This window comes from Heterodontus francisci, chromosome 35 (genome assembly GCF_036365525.1).
Source record: "Heterodontus francisci isolate sHetFra1 chromosome 35, sHetFra1.hap1, whole genome shotgun sequence".
In the NCBI taxonomy this organism is placed as follows: domain Eukaryota; kingdom Metazoa; phylum Chordata; class Chondrichthyes; order Heterodontiformes; family Heterodontidae; genus Heterodontus; species Heterodontus francisci.
The window spans coordinates 49,252,614-49,271,945 of NC_090405.1; the positions used below are offsets into that span (position 1 = coordinate 49,252,614).

The 19,332-nt window shown below is 43.5% G+C and overlaps 1 protein-coding gene across 6 annotated transcripts in view; it reads left to right on the top strand.

Annotated features, from left to right (window-relative positions):
• pstpip1a (proline-serine-threonine phosphatase interacting protein 1a) overlaps positions 1 to 19,332 on the top strand; it is a 62,226-nt gene that overhangs the window by 27,580 nt on the left and 15,314 nt on the right. For all 6 annotated transcript variants that reach the window (XM_068015513.1, XM_068015514.1, XM_068015515.1 and 3 more), the window contains exons 4-8: positions 5,509 to 5,543; positions 7,968 to 8,074; positions 11,446 to 11,508; positions 12,313 to 12,411; positions 14,346 to 14,391. In XM_068015513.1, the coding sequence (XP_067871614.1) occupies positions 5,509 to 5,543; positions 7,968 to 8,074; positions 11,446 to 11,508; positions 12,313 to 12,411; positions 14,346 to 14,391 (350 nt within the window). The remainder of the gene's footprint in view (positions 1 to 5,508; positions 5,544 to 7,967; positions 8,075 to 11,445; positions 11,509 to 12,312; positions 12,412 to 14,345; positions 14,392 to 19,332) is intronic.

Sequence of the window (19,332 nt, forward strand, 5' to 3'; positions counted from 1 at the left end):
ATTGAACCTGTGTTGATTGCAGGAAGAATGTAACACTGGGAGAACTCCCCGTGCTTCAAAGGTTTCTTGTTATCTTCCATATCTACCAGTAGAGATAAAGCAAGCAATCTCTAACATGTAATACCAAAGGACAGTACCTGTCACAAAGCAGCAGTCCTTCAGTTACTGCATTGGGGTATCAGCCAAAATTGTGGTAGAGTCCTGCCTTATATCTGCCGTCGTCAGAAGCAACAGTATTAACAGTGAGCCAAAGTGACACTTCAGTTGGCCAGGATCTATTTACTTCTGTTATAATTCTGTTATACTTTTATGAATTGTACCTTTTTTTTTTAGAAACGTTCTTTCCGTTTCCTATTACCTGGCAGATACACTTAACTTTTGGGCATAGAAATTGCCATGTGATGCATGAACAGATTATAAACAACATGGACCACTAAGGTTCCAAGTTTAATTTTTTTTTGGTCTGTGTAGAATTAGCTGCTCTTGTCATTGGTTCTGGTTGGGGGCTACACCTACTGGCCTCAGTGCCTCTCATCTACAGCTGGAAAAATTCAAGCATTGAGCTGTGCTGACAAGAACACGTACAGCCATCAGGTGAGGGTAGGAAGTGGCTTGGATGTGATGCAGCCACAGTTGAACAGCCTACTAACGATTCACTGTCTGACCTTGCGTGAGGAATGGCCACACTGATATGGACCAGAGGGCTGCAAGCAACTGCACCACTAGATCACAGCAAAAGTTGGTGTTATTAATTAAATCAGACCTTGAGGTTAATGTGGCCAAAGGTTGGGGAAACCAAAATAATTGAGCAAACTGTTGGAAAATTACCTGAAAAAAACCTGCGGCAGATTAATGAATGATGGCCGTTAGTTAGACTTGCCTGTGCCTGCTTAATCTCCATCGTATTCTGTCCTGTAAGTTACTGAGTACAAGAGGGCAACAGCACAGAGCCCTTTACAGTGAGTAAACCAGGCAAGCAATTGTGTATCCTCTTAATTTCATAATTCTTCAAATTGGATTGGTTAACAGTGGAAGTTAGAATAGCGAATTTAATGTAAAATCGAGTAGAACAAAGAAAATTACAGCACAGGAACAGGCCCTTCGACCCTCCAAGCCTGCGCCGATCCAGATCCTCTATCTAAACATGTCGCCTATTTTCTAAGGGTCTGTATCTCTTTACTTCCTGCCCATTCATGTATCTGTCTAGATACATCTTCAAAGACGCTATCGTGCCCGCGTCTACCACCTCCGCTGGCAACGCGTTCCAGGCACCCACCACCCTCTGCGTAAAGAACTTTCCACGCATATCCCCCCTAAACTTTTCCCCTCTCACTTTGAACTCGTGACCCCTAGTAATTGAATCCCCCACTCTGGGGGAAAAAGCTTCTTGCTATCCACCCTGTCTATACCTCTCATGATTTTGTACACCTCAATCAGGTCCCCCCTCAACCTCCGTCTTTCTAATGAAAATAATCCTAATCTGCTCAACCTCTCTTCATAGCTAGCGCCCTCCATACCAGGCAACATCCTGGTGAACCTCCTCTGCACCCTCTCCAAAGCATCTACATCCTTTTGGTAATGTGGCGACCAGAACTGCGCGCAGTATTCCAAATGTGGCCGAACCAGAGTACAGAAAGGAAAATGAGGCGAAGAAAGATTTTTATCGGGAGAGAAAGGCAATTTTTAAATTTTAAAACAAAAGTCTCAAACATCAATTAAAACCTGAAGGAATGAGACTGCACACTTGTAGTAATTAAATTTTCAGTGCCAGAGAGGTTGACTATTAAGAGTACTTAGACTGGCAAGTTTACATTGTATTTGCACTGTAGATACAAGATCTCCACAGCATTCAGTGCATTTGAATGGGGAGCCAGTCAGCGAGATGCCTTTTTCACAAAGCTAACAGTGGAGTAGCACATCTAGGCCAGTAAATTTCAGGTGCATGGGCTGGAGTATTCTCTTTGCTGTTCGTGTGAGGGCCTTGAATAGACTAATTTTTTTTTAGTGGCTATAGGGTCTGCAGCCAATAACTGCTTATAATTTGAATTTCATTCATGCTACACTAATTACAACAGAAAGGCCACAAGATAACAGGCACGGGAAATGGAAAATGTCACATGGGTGCTATCGGAGGCACACTTGGGGCAGATTGGAGAGACTTTTTACTTTGCATCTAATCCGTACTGAACTTGTTGCTGATTGGGTGCCTGATAAAACTGTTCAACATTTCACAATGACCTTCCTCATCTTGATGAACGCAGAAGAAAGTTAAAATAAAATAGGAACTGGGGGAAAAGGGGGCCATTTTAATGGGGGTTTTTTTTGGGTTAGACGCTACCATAACCCTTTCGCAAGAATATTGCCAAGACCAAATGATTCTTCAGAGCTTGTAACCTTCAGACAGGTTGACGTTCAAATATATATGAAGAGAAAGGTGAAAATAAAACGTTTAGTGATTAATCCGTTCACCTGTGATGCCACATTCACTGCCTGCGCTAGCAGTGAGCACTCCTGCAGGAAAACAAAGCCTTTAATTACTTTCAGGAAAAGATCTGGGATATCCTTCCCAATTCAGTGAGTAAATCAAGCAAACTCCTGAGATGGATAATGGGCATCTTCCGTCTCTGTGCAACCTATAAAATTGACATTTATTGCTCTTTATTTTTCACTCCGGTCACCTAACCTGGGGTTCTAGTTGAAGTTTGGTATCCGCTTTAAAACACTTGAAATTATAAATATAAAAGGCCATTTAGTTTATACATTTCCTATTGTTACAGGGAAAACTCTGGCTAGTGGAAAAATCGTAATCAGAATTTGTTTGTATAGAGAATGAACACTGTCCCAATCACTTCCTTCTATCTGCCCTATGAGGCTCCCCTCAATGAAAATTTCACTGCACTTGAACCTGTATTTAAATGACTGGTTGTTTCCAACTTTGTTTGTGGTTTATGTAAATATGATGTAAATCCCTTCTCAGAAAAAAAAAACATTCACCATTTACAGTTAAAGCTAATACAGATAAAGAATACCAATGTATAATTATCTTGGGGAAAAAAAACTAGAAATCGGTCATGTAGTCTATCAAGGGGTAGATCAACGTTTTGGACAGAGATCCTTTGTTGACACGTCTCCCTTTCAGATGTTGGCAGATCTACTCTCCATATCCGGCATTTCTATATTCATTTCAGTGTTGGCATTTATAGGTTTCATTTCTTTCTAGCTTTGTGCCATAGAGGTGGGGTTTCAAGCAATGGTTGGTGAGTATGATGTACCGCCATTGTACCCCACTGCTGGAACTACCTGTTTTGAAACTGACTTTTAAGGCACTGGTGTAGATATTTGTGAAGACATTGTAAATTTTGACCGCACTGTCCCTGTGGGAGGGATACTTAGACACATTCACGTTTATTGGCACAATTGTGCTTGCACTGTGAGCAATTCGCAGTTAGGGTTGTTAGGGAGAGGGAGATGGGATTTTACCCAGCTGGTGGTCCTGTTAGACGCTGTCATCGTCGATGCCTTGTCTTGGGTGAGTGCCTGTTGACAGTCTATTGCGGGAAATGATTTGGGACAACGCTAAATGAGACAATTTGTCAAACAAAGCCTTCGCCTTCTGCTTCTCAGTACAGGTTTATCTGCCAACTGATTCTTCATATTTCCATCTCTGGCTTTCCCTCCTTTTGTTTTTGTAGGTTTCCATCTTTCATCTTGAAATAAATTGGCATCGTAGTGTATTGATCTGTTCCATTTTTTTGACATCTAACATGAGCACAAACTGATCCTATGACCGTCAAGAAACACCGGTTTCCAAAATAGGGTCCCCAGAGATCCCAGTGAGTCCCCAAGGACATCAAACTTCCGTCCATCTTTGATCAGCTTAATCTGTTTATTGACTTACAAACACATTGTGTCAGTCGCTGCATATTAATAAAACAAACAGTTTTTTGCACCGATACCACTGTTTATTGTGAATTGTTGGCACGCTCTTTTGTAATTTGGGAAAGGAATCCGCAGCAGTGAATCAACATTGGGAGGAATTCCTGGGCGAAAGTCAGTATTTGGAGGGAGCCCCTTCTGCAGGGAGGTTTAAAAACTACTGTACTGGGGACAGCAGGAAAGCAAACTTGTCCAAGAGCTCAGAAGTCAGAAATAAGGGAAGTTTTGCAGGATCAGGTTACATGTTGTTTCCAAATGACAGTACTCACAATTTTTTTTTTTCAATCTGTTATATTGAAACCAGCTATCTGTCAGCTCCTGCTGAATAAGTAATTGAAGCACCTAGTGATAACTGAAACGAACAAAACAGTCCAAGTATCATTACTCCTTCCTAATGCTTCAGACTTTCTTAATCAGAATCTGCAGAATTGTGATACCCTAATGCACAATATCTGGTTTTGGGTACAACTGGTCTCCCAGTAACATGCCTTGAACCTACCTGGACAATAAAAAGCAGCCTTCGCTACACCGATGTTGGTTTTTTTTTTTCCCCCCCATACCAAACATCCTTCTAACCCAGAGTGGGGAGAATGTGAAACTCACTACCACAGGGAGTGGTTGACGTGAAATAGTGTAGATGCATTTAAGGGGAAGTTTGATCAGCATATCAGGGAGAAGGGAAATATCGAGGGTTACATTAGAGTTATGGAAGGAAAGATTGGAGGAGGCGTGAGTGGATCATAAATGCTGGCATGGACTGGTTGGGCCAAATGGCCTGTTTCTGTGCTGTGTATCTTGTGTAATTCCAGCTTCTGTGAGTGGAACTGTTGAGTCAATGTTATTGGTAGTTTAGAGCTGTGGGCTCGTCGCCACTTGGCAATTGTGTTTGGGCTCCCCAAAACTAATTTAATTTATAATCATTGAGACAGCAGCAGGGTGGGTGTGGTGGAGGCGGGGTATCATGAGATGGATTCAGATGAATAAGGATCTTCTGCCCATTTGATCTGACTTTTCTTCCCATTACAGACTTCATGTCCATTTGAAATAGGCAGATAGGATCTCGCCTTAACATCTCTGAAGGGGAACACTTCCAATGATGCAGTACCTCAGTCCTGCACCTAACTGGGAGCTTTGAGCTCTAGTCCTGGTGTGGGGGTCAAACCCCAAACATTGCAACCCAGAGTTAAGAGTGTTACCAACCGAGACAATCTTGTCTTACAAAGTCATACTAAACATGCTACATGGACTATGTTTAATCTCCATGCACCACCTAGTTCCCAAAAAGGGAGATTCTCTGTAAGGAGAAAGGGTTCCCTCATCGGGGGGGGGGGGGGGGGGGGGGGAAAGAGAGGATTTCAGGTGAATATCTGTTGAAAAACTTAGTAAATAAAACAATAACTGGTATTTATATAGCGCCTTTAAAGTAGGAAAACAACATCCAAAGGCGCTTCACAGGAGTATAATCAAACGAAACCACGAGATCTTAGGGCAGACGACCAAATGCTTGGCCAAAGAGGTAAATCTTAAGGAGCGTACATTTATTGATGATGTCCCGTCTGTGTTCTTTTTCAGTACTCTGCGAATAGCCTTTGACAGTCTAAAGCAACGTAAGTAGTCTATATTTGACTCTATATTTGTCATGTACAGCTAATCCACATTACCTTGATGGGATTTTCCTGATGGTAGCCATTTCTTCACGTGTAAATCCTAAAAACAATATTGCTCGGATTTACACATCACAGCATTTGTCAACAAATTATTCCTGGGCTGCAAGGATTGTTGTCCTGACGGCAAACATGAAGCTTCCAGTTAAACTTTTTTCTTTTGTTGAAGTGCTGCCCGTGTCACTCTACCTCAGATAGTGGCATGCAATCTATAACCCTCATCTGAACAGATGGAACATCGTTTAACAATCTGTCTGAAGAATTGCACTTTTAATGATGAATGCAGTTCTACCATTTGGCGTCTTAGTGACTCAGTTCCTAGGGGCTGGATTTTGCCAAGCCCACGACGTCTGGCTCCGCGGCAGGAGGTGGGTCCAGCAGCGTCCCACCACGGAGGCTGGCGCCGGGAGGGACCCGGCCCGATCCTCCAGGTGGCGGTGAGGCTCCGTGGCGCCACCCCCATCCCCGCCCCCACTGCTGGGCGAAGGGACCTGCACCTACATATTCAAATGAACAAAATTAATGCATCAGCATAAACTTACCTTTAATCTTTCGGGCTCGCTGCGATCTTCAGTGTGGCGGCTGGCAATCCCGGGAAAACCAGCTGGTCGGGAGGGAGGGGGTGGTGGGGGCAGGAGTTAAGATTTTGTGTTGCGGGGTGGGGGGGGGGGTGGTGGTGGTGGTGTCAAATAAGCATAATGGGTGTAGGAGATGGTGGGAAGGGGTGAACTTTGAACTTTGTGCAGTCTGCAGGGGTTGGGGGGGACGGGAGGAGGTCAGTTTTAAAAGGTGTGTTTGAAGGGGATGGGCAAATAGTTAATGTAATTGTTATTGGGAGGTGGGAAAGGTGTGTTAGAAATTTATTTAATACATTTTGGGAGGATATTGCTTAAAAAATTTAAATATGGCGGCAGGGCTCGCTGCCCTGTAAAATGGCTCCAGTGCCTGCGCACAGGCAGCTGACACCATTGCTGACAGCGGGCTGCCCCGGCTAGTTAAATGAGCTGCTGCGCGGGAGATTGCGGCAGCTCTTTGGCACGCAGGCCGCCATTTTCTGAGCTTGCTGCCGAGATTGGCGGTGGGCTCTTAAAATCCGGCCCCTGGTGTGGGGACGTGAACCCACAACCTTCTGGTCCAGAAACAAGAGAGCTATTAACTAAGCCAAGCTGCACTCTGTGGTGATGATCCTTGTAGACTGCAAGATCTCACGCTTGTTTTCTCGTCTGCGTGCATTTAATTAGCTGGGCTCGGCCTGCGATGCTAATATTGGCCTTCACATCCTGGGTGTTCAAAGTACTTCAACCATGAGCTCAGCTCGAGTGAGTTATGGGTATTGTCTGAACCTTGAGACTAAAATAAGAACAAAGATTTTCGGAACTGGAAAAGGCTGTTAAGTCCAACAAGTCCGTCTCTTTTTATTTTCCCAATAGATCTCAAACCCATCTTTCATAATCCATTTTCTGTGCAAAAATGCATTAATTCTGAACCCAAGTTATACTGCCCACTTCAGTGGCTTTCACCATTAAGAATCCACAACTCTATTGCCATTTTTGTAAAGCAAGATTCCACAGTTGCCCCCAATTTTTATCTTCAATCCCCTGGCTGAAATCGGTGTTTTCCCACTTTTAATACCATCTCTCACCTTTCTTTCCCTCCATTTCAATTTTCCCCTAATTTTCTGCCAGGTGCCCTCTTAGAGGTTAGCAATATTCCCCATGATGGATTTTGGAACCAGGTCAGCCTCTATGCTGGGCTCGGTGATCCAATCGCTGAACCGGATGGGTCTGCGATACTCCAGGACATTGCCTGATGCACTAATTAAACCTGGAGTGATGGACTTGTCTTTAGAGGCTGGGATTTCCCCCCCGCCCTCCCCCCTCCCCCAAATCTACTCTAAATAACATTCTTTCAACATTAGCACAAGTACATCAAGTGGTCCGAGCTGGATAAGCAGCTATTCAAATATGGAACACAAAGTTCCGTCCTGATGTTCACACGTGCTGTTCTCAGCTGAGGTCACTGGACAGCAGTGAGGGGTAGGAGCACTGAGTGCCTAAGAGAAGAGACAATGAGGTCAGTTGTCAAACTGCTTCTCTGGTTAAACTCAGACACACCAGGGATCAAACCTGGGCCCTCATATTCTGCGCAGCTCTGTTTGCCGCTGAACAGTGACATTACCACTGGAGCACCAGATACAAACATCTCCCTCAAACACAATCTACACAAGAGGAAACAACAGGTACGAGTACCTTTTTTGTTGCATATGTTGTTTTGAGGAGATGGGTTATGTACCATACAATTTATCAATCTGGCAGAAATTTTTGTGGACTGAATAGATTGGACAAAATGCACTTTTGATTGTTTCAGAATTAGATAACATAGGAAATCTGCACATTCAGCTGGCTGGAATATTAAAAGAGGAGGTAAAACGCCTGGAAGATTTCAGGGAGAGGCAGAAGGAAACAAGGAAGAAGGTAAGAATGACGAGTGGTTGATCATCTAGAAACTACATAACATTACTCCTTTTAATAGTTTGAACTACACTGTGCTTGTGTAGAATGGGACCTGCTTAATTTTGACAGAAGTGCTCTGTTCGGAATTTTAAAAACCCTCACTTATTCCAATAGATCTTAAGAATTGCAACTTCTTCTTTTAATTGGCACTGTCCTTTCCCAAAGCAACATTTCAAAAAGCTCACTTTAAATTTTTGTTAGTGAGAGGGACGAAACTGAACCATATAATGGATTTCTGTTCTTGCAGGAAAGTAACATTTATAACACTACTAACATTTTACATTGTATTTTTTCTTTCATACTGGCAAGGCCAGCATGTGTTGCCCATCCCCAATTGAACTGAGTGGCTTGCTAGGCCATTTCAGAGGGCAGTTAAGAGTCAACCACATTGCTGTGGGTCTGGAGTCACATTTAGGCCAGACCAGGTAAGGACAGCAGATTTCCTTCCCTAAACGACATTAGTGAACCAGATGGGTTTCTACGACAATCGATGATGGTAATGGTGCCATGAAACTGAGACTAGGGCCGGAATTTTACACCACCCCAGCGAGCCAGATTGGGGGGAGGGGGTGGCGTAAAATGGAGTGGGAGGCCTTCCTGACCCGCTCCCACCTCCGCCCCACTTTATGTAGGGCAATGGGGCAAAAAATGGGCCGCCCACCACAGGCCAATCAAGGCCCTTAAGTTGCCAATTAACGGCCACTTAAGGCCTTTCGCCTGCCTCCGCAGGGATTTTACGCGTGGCAAGCGGGCGTCCTGGAGCCGGGAAAGGCCACCTGATGAAAGCTGGCGGCCTCTCAATGTCCCATGGGTGGGCCCTGACAAACGGGCACAGGGTCCCTGATTTGAGGGCCGCCCCTGCTTCCCCAACCACCCCCAGGACCCAAGACAGCCACCCTTGTCTTGCTGGGGCCCAACCGATTTACCCCCGGCGAGGCAACCCAAACTGACCTGCACTCCTGGCTCCATGTCCGCGGCTGGACTGCAGTCCCAGCAGTGGCCACCGCACACTTTGGCGCTGTTTGGACTAAGAGCTGCCAGCCCCATGATTGGCCGGCAGCTCAATGAGGCGGGACTTCCTCCCTCAAGTGGGTGGAAGTCCCACCTCGGAACAAGGAAAGCCCGGGGGCACACAAAATGCGGGCCGGATCCCTAGGCTAGGCAGAAGCGGGTTCGCCACCGACATTTACGTTGGTGGGCCAGCTCCTGTCTGCCCAACGTAAAATCCAGCCCTAGCTTTCAATTCCAAATTTTTATTTATAATTGAATTTAAATTCCACCAGCTGCTATGGTGGGATTTGAAACAATGTCCCTGTGGCATTAGCCTGGGCCTCTGGATTACTGGTCCAGTGATACTACCACCATCTCCCCACATGAAACTTAACCTGTTTGAGACTTAAACCATGTTTGTATCGAACACCTGGCCTGTTTAGGAGTGGCGAAAATTAAATTCAAGTTTTCTGCTGTACAGGGAATGTCTTAATTCTGTTTTGTCTACTTTCATTTTTTTTTTTGGCTTTTAAAGTTGCCTCTCCAGAAGGCACTATCTCTTGCTGGGATTCAGTTATGTGGGCTTTAATGGGTTTCTGGTACCTGTCCCAAACAGCCCTAGATAGCGATTGACCAATGGCTCATTCAGGGGGCCAACAGAGCCGAGCCTGGACATGGAGCCGTGCGCAGACATTTGCAGCAGAAATGACTGAATAATGATCAAGAGCGCTCTCCTTCGCTAATCAGGCTCCGCTGTTATGCTCACTACAGTAGAATGTCCTGTCGACACATTCTAGACTCAAATAACAAATTGCCGGGGTCTCTGAGGTGACAGACTCCAGCGTGAGTCAGCACCTGCAAGATGAGTGTGTGGAAGGAAAAACAGTTGGAAAATCGCTACGACAAATTTGATCACTTGATTGGGCCATATTTTGAAAGCGGCTGAGGATCTCCAGTATCTGAAGTCTTGATAAGAGGAGCTCGCGTGTGGAAACCACACAGGAACTGCAATAATCATTGACGCAATGTGCACCATGGTCTGTGATCTGTCCGGTCCATTCTTTTTGACAGAACTGACCGAAGAATGTTCCTTATGTGTTTTCTATAAATATACAAGCATAAGGTTGTGGTAGGACCAGGATTTAGGATGGATCTGGTTGGAGACTCTTTTTAGTATTCAGTTAATCTGCAGTGAATGGACACAGGAAGTATCAGCTGCACTTAGCTAAGACTCGGAGTCTATTCACAGCACTTGTCTCCGAAAATGCTTGCCACTTCCTCCTGAAGGTAGTTATCGGTCAAGCTTGAAACTGATCTAGGAAAATTCTTGATGCTCACTATTTATTTTTAGGGTACATTTATACTGCATCAGATTGCTGTGAAATTTTTCTACGTCACCCAAACACTAAAGCTGCAGTATAACCTTTAGAGCAGAGGGTCCTGGCCAGCTTTGGAGAGACCGATTGGAGGAAACCGTCTCACGTCATTTTGGATTTGACTCTGTGTTTGGAGGGGGCACGGGGGTCATTGAGCATCCTGAACAGTTACTTGGAGTGGATGTCTATTTATGGAGTACAAAAAAACCCCCGTATGCACTGCCTAAAGATTTAAATGAGAACAGCTGGTGGAAAAGCTCTGCATACATCTTTTTATCCTAAAAAAAAATAACCAGGTTTAGTAGGCTTCTTGTAAAGTAGCCTGTATAATGGCCAATATGAATTTCCAACGTAGACCCTGGGGGTGATTTAGAATCTCTCAAACATTTCGTGTTCAGAATTTTGTGCTGATTATTTTTTTAAAAAAAATTTAGATGGGTTTAGCATCTAAGTCAGACTTGGATGGTTCAACAGTAGTTCATTTACTGGCTGCCTCATTCTCGGAGGATGTCGTGAATGGGGCACAATGAGGAATATGGACACTGGAGATGTGAAGCTGAAGGCAAATTCCTAGTACGTACATGATTGGATTGTCCAAAAAAAAAAAATCATGTATCCTAATGAGGGATGACCAAGTGTGGTTCTCTGTTCACTGGTAAAGATCCGCCTCCGCTGTCAGAGGTTTTGACTCCGAGATTCTCTTTAAATGTTGTTATTACCGGATGAATGCTGCTCCCACTGTCTGTTACATGATCAATAGTGCTGGTTTGATGAGGAATTCACCATTGTTTTAAGCAGTGAAGGAATGCACTGATGAGAAGGGAAACTGTTCATATTGACTGGGGTTCTCTAATAATTTGTCTGGGTGGAGGGTACGTAATTCTATTTAAGGCCAGTGTCCGAGCAAGGTGACCTGTTTTGGTTTTTTACACTTTGTACTAACATTGGCACTTTTTTAACCAACAGTATGAAAGTGCCATGGAACGCGTTCAGAAGAGCAAAGTGGCATTGTATAAGAAGACACTTGATGTAAGCAAAGAATTGTGGGATGATCGACATAAAAAGGACACAATCAAGGCATTGCCTGCAGACAAAGGACCGCAAACTCAATGTGCAAATCATTTGTGTTCATGACGTTAAATTTTTTTAAATGACATAAATAACTTTCAAATGGGAATTGGATAAATTCTTGAGAGTATGGCAGGGCTCTAGGGGTAGAGTAGGGGAGTGGGACTAATCGAATTGATCTTTCCAAGAGTGACCATGATGGGTAGAATAGCTTCCTTTCTGTGCTAGAAGATTGTAAAGAAAGTGAACGACTCCTGTTACCTGACTTTTCTTTTAAATTTGAGAAGCTAGTAGCTCAATCTTACGGAAGCAGCCACCCTTTACAGTGCCTAAGCAGCTGCCCTTAACTTTTACCCCAACATTTAGTGCCAGCAAGCTATCTGGCCTGGCTGCAGGGAACATTGTGGTTGAGTTTGATCCTACCCTGACCCAGCAGTCACATTTGGGCACGTTCAGTGGGGATTGGTAGATTGCAATCAGGAATCTGAGCCTGGGTCCATTTCCTCCTCTTTCCCTAATCTGGGGGAATAATCCAAGAGGCACTGGCAAGTTCCAACCAAACTGAAATCAATTAATAGCACAGATCATTCTGATTTATGCAGTTCTACTCGCTGAGCCATTTGTTAGGGTTGTGCGGAGGTCAGGTCAGGGCATTGTGCTCCAGTGTTAATGTCAAGTTGAACGATGGAACAGTATTTTTCAGTCTTCCATGCTTTTGCCAAATGTTCTGATGTAGAGTCTCGTCGTTTGTCTTTAAATTTCCAGTCAAAGAAATACTATGAACAGAAATGCAAAGAAGCGGATGAGGCCGAGCAAAGTGCTGAGCGTGCAAATACCACAGGAAATCAGAAGCAAATCGAAAAGGTAAAAGCCGCTGTAGAGAATAAGGCCTCAGTTTCTTTTTGTTTTCCCTTTTATATTTTCTTTTATATTTTTGCCATTTGAATTTACTTCTCCTAAATATCTCTCCCTCTTTATTGTGTAATGTTATCCCTGTGCCCTTACCTGGCAGTTCTGTATTTTGGTATTGTCTCTTGTGGTACTTTTATGATCTGTTTGGGCTTTTAGTTCTGTCCTGTTGAATATCTTTACTCGGTTCTCTTCGAGCTCCTGTGATGTCTATTGGCTTTACTGAGATCTTTCACCATTTGTTCACATGCTGTGGTCTCTCTCTCTACTCTCTCTCTCTCTCTCCACTCTCTCTCCACTCTCTCTCCACTCTCTCTCTCCACTCTCTCTCCACTCTCTCTCCACTGTGCTGGATCTTTGTTGGATACTAGGACTATGGTTGGACCCATCGGCCATTCAGAGCCTAAGTCTTTTGACCGATTGTTCTCCCAAGAGAGCATCACAGCCGAGTCTGATCCTGTTCTCATCTGATGGCCACATATACATGCGATCCCTTTGCTAATTGTCTCGGGGTTAAGGAGGGTCCCACTAGGACCAACTGTAACCCTACTGCTGCATCCTGACTAGGATCAGCTCATTCAGCAGAGACCAGGGAACAAATGCCTTCATTGTGCGGTACCACACTTGGCCAAAGTATAGCTGAATTAGTTCCTCTTTTTAACTGACAGTTCTAAAATAAACATTTTGGGGAGTGGACAGTGCAATGAATTAGTACAATGTTGTTTCAACTCTGGTACAGGGACTTGTATTCAGAACAGTCTGATGTAATGAAAATCTCATCTGTCCCCTGCAGTCTCTCGTGCTTTCCTATCTCGTCTTTCTCTCTGGCTGGCTCTCCCTTGCCTTTTAAAAGGTTGAAATTTTGCTTTAGGCTTTTTGTTTTAAAAATGCCTTTTGTTAAAATAGCAAGCAGGGCCATTTCCAGATGCAAGACCTGTGAACAGTATAAATTTAGGCTGTCCTAGCCTGTTATAATAGTCATGGGTCCATTGCATGGAACCAGGCGTAAGATAACACCACTATACAAAAAAATTATGTATTTTGTATTAAATGAAATTACTGGGCAGGGCATGAAGACAAATGGATAAAAAGGACTTGTTTAGCTGAACAATAAAGGAAGGCAGGGATTATGCAGTTTTTAATGCAAGCTCAAATCTCCAGATTGTGTGTGGCATTATAGTCCTGAGACTCAAAATCTGTTAATGAATAAACCCCAGACGTAACCACATCCAAGCATTGTACCCTAGGGCTCTGGGTGTCTCTATTTATGTTAAACACTGTTCGTGCACAGACTTGCATCGCAGCTGGACTGTGTTTCGTGCCCCATGAGCCTTTTGGTGCCATCTGGAAATTTTATTTTTAACTTGTAATCCCTATGCACTGCTGATTTCAGCCCACACAAAGATATAAAGATGTTAAACCTGGAAATGTGCTGAGTCTGGAGTGACACAGTCAGCTGTTTTTGTTGTAAAAGCACTGTTGTTATCTCCCACAATGATGGCTCAGTTGGTATGTGGTGCCAATCCACTTTTTGACCATGAGCCCCACAGGCCAAGAAAGCCCCAGGCTCCACTCCCCATTCTTTCCAGTGTTTGGCTGATCTCGGCTGAGCTGTCTATTTATTTAAATCACGGTTGAGGGAGGAGAGTAGTTGGACAGAATTCCTTTGCTCCTGATTTCCATGCAGTGACTCCAATGAGAAATGTTCTGGCGTGGATGTTTGGTGAGGAACTTGGCTCTGCCGCCTCCTGCAGTCGAACAGCTAGGTAACAAGTGAGGGGAAAGTTGGGAGCAGCTGGGGAAATATTGTTTTTCAGCATCCCTTACTGATCTTGCATTTATCGAAAAGCACTGACTGCAATTAAGTGATGTTTGCATTTGCTCCCCAGAGTCAGAATAAAGCCAAGCAGTCCAGAGAGGCGGTGAATGATGCAGGTATGTACCATCCAATCCTTATACTGCAAGACATGCCCAAGCTTTTGACAGTGTGTAGATAGTGTGGGTGGGCTTTGTTTCCCCAACGTTATGTTATCAAAATGACCTCCAAACCTGCCTCTGCCCATCTGAAGCCTGAACTCTGGTCTGTGCCAACAGCACCAAAGTTTGACTTAATGTGGGTCCTTCTAGTTTTGTGCTACACTAGACCAATGATCTCCCCACTAGGCTCCCAATTTTTAATTCATTATTATTTTTCCATTTATATATTCCAGTTTTTGAACAATTGTTTCTTAAAACAATTGTAATATGTGAAAGAACTTGGGGCTATATTGAAAAAGAGGAAATGATCTTTCAATTGGTTTACGTGGTATTTAATCCAGCTGAACAAAACTTGTACAAATGGTATAAAATGCACAGGTCCCTCAGACCTCCAGCAGTGGAAATTAATCTTTCTAACATTTTGTGCCTTTGTTCTTCAATCATGCATCATTGGCAGAGTCAGGGACGTGGGTTAGAGAAGAACCTTACTGAGAAAATAAATTCTGCTCTTGCCCCACTCCAGCATGAATAAAAAACCAGTTACACCGAAGCCAGAGTGCCAAACATACTTTGGTGTGGTGATGGTGCGGGGGGTGGGGGGGAAGGAGGTTGCAGTTAACAACACCGCCTTGCAGAATTGACAGCATATGAGAAATGTTAGGTGCAATATTCTTCATCACAAGTCATGTACCTGAAAGAAAGGCTTGCATTTATTTAGCAACTTATTATCACGTCTTTCAGCAACCTGCCAACGCACTTGACAAAGAATTAATTGCTTTGAGATGTAACCACCGTTGTTAATTAAGCAAGTAAATAACCAGATTTTCATGCAGCAAGTTCCAAACATCAGCTGGATAAATTACCAGTTTGTGTTTTTTTTTTCGGTTGAGAGGACAACGCTGGTTAAAATACCAGGAGAACGCCTTGCTCTCTGTATTTTTAAATTGTGTTGTGGGATCTTTTGCGAAGCTACTTGAACCACCGGAACTGATGGGTTTCACATCTTGCCTGAAAACCAGCACCTTTGACAATACCACTCTCCTTCAGTACTGCACCCGTCTGCCACCATGGTTATGTGCTCGGGTACTGGAGTGGAACTAGAAGCAATAACCTTTAGGCTTGAAGGCAGCTGAGCTATATCGACATTGAAGGCATAAACTTGCACCATAACACAGGTTGGCCAAGTCCAACTAAAATAATCTTCTATCCTCCCTATAAACATTTGTGTTTTTTTTTAATTTCTCCGTTCACAATCATCAGCTATAGACTGGGATGGCCCTTGGCAATGTTAGTACTAGGTGTGCTGCTTTTTTTCAAGAAATTTCTGTGTTGCGTTAATGCAGTTACAATAAGCAGATTAGCAGCTTTGTTTAAAATAGGAGAGTGGAGTTTACATTTACCAGTATACTCAGTGGAATTTGAACTCCGTTTTCACAGGTGTGGCTTTAACTAGATACTTAACTTTCTGAACAGTCCATGCAGTGTTTCACTTTGCAAATATCGCATTCAGATGAGATTAAACATATGTTAATTATTCAATAACTATAAAATGAAATATTCTTTTGACACCAAGACGAGAGCTAAAATTATACACACATTTGGGACCCTTCAGCAAACATATTCTGTCCTTGTATGTTTTCATTACTAAATGGCAAGTTTAATGCTTGCACAGTTTAAACTTGAAGTCATTAATTTGGCAGTGCCCCTACCTGTCTTGTAGGCTTCACTGTTATGGAGGTTCGCGGTTGCTATGGCGTCTTTTTCACCTTCCACCACATGGACTTCTAGCTGTGGGTCAGTAGAATTTTCTTTTGCCATAATGACTCAGGCTTCAGGTGTTTGCATATGGCATCCAATCAGCAGGTGTGCGAGTTAATTTAGTTAGTACATCCTGTAAGATACTGTCAGAGAGTAGGGCTGGACATACCCCTGGAAATGTTGCATGACCTCCTGCCTCCAATCATCCCGCCCTCTCACTCCTGCCACTGGTCATCCAACATGTCCATCCTCACAACACACTACCTTCCCACGGTCAATTGGAAAGCAAATGGACTTTTAGTTAACTGATTGGATGATTCCCGACTGTCAATCAACATCCTTCCACTGCCCCCTCTCTTCACCCCACCTCCCCCAATCCCGTCCAATATTTTTATAACTAAACAAAACCACAGTTTTTTTTTTATTGCCCCTATGATGTTTCTACTGGGTTGCTCGCAGCAGTGTCCTGCTGTTTAATTCCAAGAGACTCCAGAGCAATCCTGGAGTGTTGGCAACCCAACCAGAGTGTCTGTGACTTGGGTTGTAGTGTTTATGGTGTTGGACTTGCAATTGGGAAGTAGTGATAGTGTGAAACCGAATTCAATAAATCCCATCATGTGGACTGGTATTGGGGGGTGGGGGGGGGGGTGGGGGGGGGGGACGTGAAAGCGGCCAGATTGTAATAAAAACCCAAATGGATTGATTTTATTAGTAATATCCTTCAAAGAAGGAAAGCTACAAACTGTTAGCTAGGCAGGCAGTGAAAGATAGAACTGAAGCCTAGTCTTTATACACTTATAAGCTTATATTTACAGAGACACACATTACATATCATGCACCACCAAACAACCATCACACTTTCAGCCTGTTCCCTTTATATATGAGCATACGAGTCTCTAATTAATACCCACCGCCTGAATACAATTAACCCCCAACTGATATACAATTAACACCAATGACTCCAGTTCCACATGACATGGTTTACTCCAGAGGCACTCTGAAATGACCTAAACAGCTGCTCGGCTGCAAAAAACAATTGCTACCAAATATGAAATCCTCATACTCCTTTCTCTATAATTCTCTACCACAGAAAGCAGTTGAGGCCAAATCATTAAATATATTCAAGAAAGAGTTAGATATATTTCTTGTGGCTAAAGGGATCAAGGGATACGGGGAGAAAGCGGGAACAGGGTACTGAGTTTGGATGATTGTATTGAATAGCGGTGCAGCCTCGAAGGGCCGAATGGCCTACTCCTGCCTCTATGTTTCTTTGTTTCTCAGCAACTAGGAATAGATGTTAAATCTCAAAGTCGCCCAAAACCCAAAAATTTAAAGAAGAATTACTCCCCAGCTCCAGTCAGAAATTGTATACAAACTCCGGTCTCAGAGGTGAAATAACAGAGGACATAACAAATGTATTATTAGGAGTGGATGAAATTTCACCGTTTTGGAATAGCAGAAGAATGTCATACCAGCACCTTTACTGCTAATATCACAGTCTTTGTCAATGTGTTAATAGGTTGCTTCCACCATTAGGTAACTGTCACAAAAAGTGTAAAACCATCTGTTCCAGTCACAAATAGTTTTTGTTGCTAATTCATATTTGCATCTCCTGTGTGTTTTTAAAATAACCTGCTTGCATTAGTAATTGCAAGGCAGAAGCAATGCTTTAACCTTGCATTACGGACATTCGGAGTTGCTAATTTTTAAATATATATTATGAAATGGACCTTCACAAAATTTTATACAGGTGTAGAAGTTGTCTCTGTTTGTTCACCAAGTTGTTCTTTGTGGCTTGTGTTTCCTGTTTGTGTGGGTGGTCAGTGCTTGATCTTCAGCACAGAGTTAGAAATGGTCTTGAGCTACTGGTATATTGATTAAAGCAGCATTAAGAAACTCGCTAAGGCTGATGGCCAGGAAAGGCCTCTTTTTTTTTTTTAAACCATGTCTTCCTGGAAGCACAAGGTGAATCTGACAAGTTTACTCTGTTGGCTGTACCAGGCCCAGCATTGGGAACTGGTGGCACTAACGTGAGTCTTGCATTGGGTTGCTAACCCACCCCGAATATCCTGGCATCTCCTGGAGTGGGACGTGAATCACTCGACCACTGTCGCTAGGAACACAGGAGAGAAGTATCTTTGAAGATTAGACACTTATTATTTGTTTGTGGGATGTGGGTGTCGTTAGTAAGCCTAGCATTTATTGCCCATCCCTAATTGCCCTCGAAGTTGGTGGTGAGCTACCTTCTTGAACCGCTGCAGTCCATGTGAGGTAGGTACACCCACAGTGCTGTTAGGAAGGGAGTTCCAAGATTTTGACCCAACGACAGTGAAGGAACGGCAATATAGTTCCAAGTCAGGATGGTAGCAACTCCGAATGTCCGTAATGCAAGGTTAAAGCATTGCTTCTGCCTTGCAATTACTAATGCTTGGAGGGGAACTTGCAGATGGTGGTGTTCCCATGCATCTGCTGCTCATGTCCTTCTAGGTGGTCGAGTTCGTGGGTTTGGAAAGAGCCTTGGCAAGTTGCTACAGTGCATCTTGTAGACAGTACACACTGCTGCCACTGTGTGTCGGGGCTGAATGTTTAAGATGGTGGAATCTCTCTTTAATTTCTGAAATCTGGATTCAAATCCAGTCCAGACTTGTGGGGTAAGTCTGTTTTCCAGAAGTGGTTGACTGGACTGTCTCAATCTATTGTATACTAGACTTCAGTTAACACAACAAAAGTAATTTCCCTTTGAGGTCACAGGTTGGCAGATACAGGAAATGTAAAAATATTATGGGTTGCCTGCCTTGTGGTCAGGCATATGATTGGGGCTTAGTAAATGGAGTAGTCATTCATTAGCCATACAAGGTTAGATGCAGAGTAAATTCTCTCTGCAGTTGGAATGTTATTATGTTGTCATTTTGGCTTTAGAAAACTGTTGGCTGAATTTGGAATATCATTGTTTGGGTTTACATTCTATTTCCAACTTTCCACAGCACAGGTTTCATGTCTTTCAGGAACTCCTTTTACTCCATGTGCCAGTGCCTATGGAACAATACCCTAAATGAGTGTCCATGTCTTCAGCAAAGAGGGGGAGAGAATGGGAATAAAAAGACACTGCTGGACATCATGCTAGTTTTCTATGGTGTCACT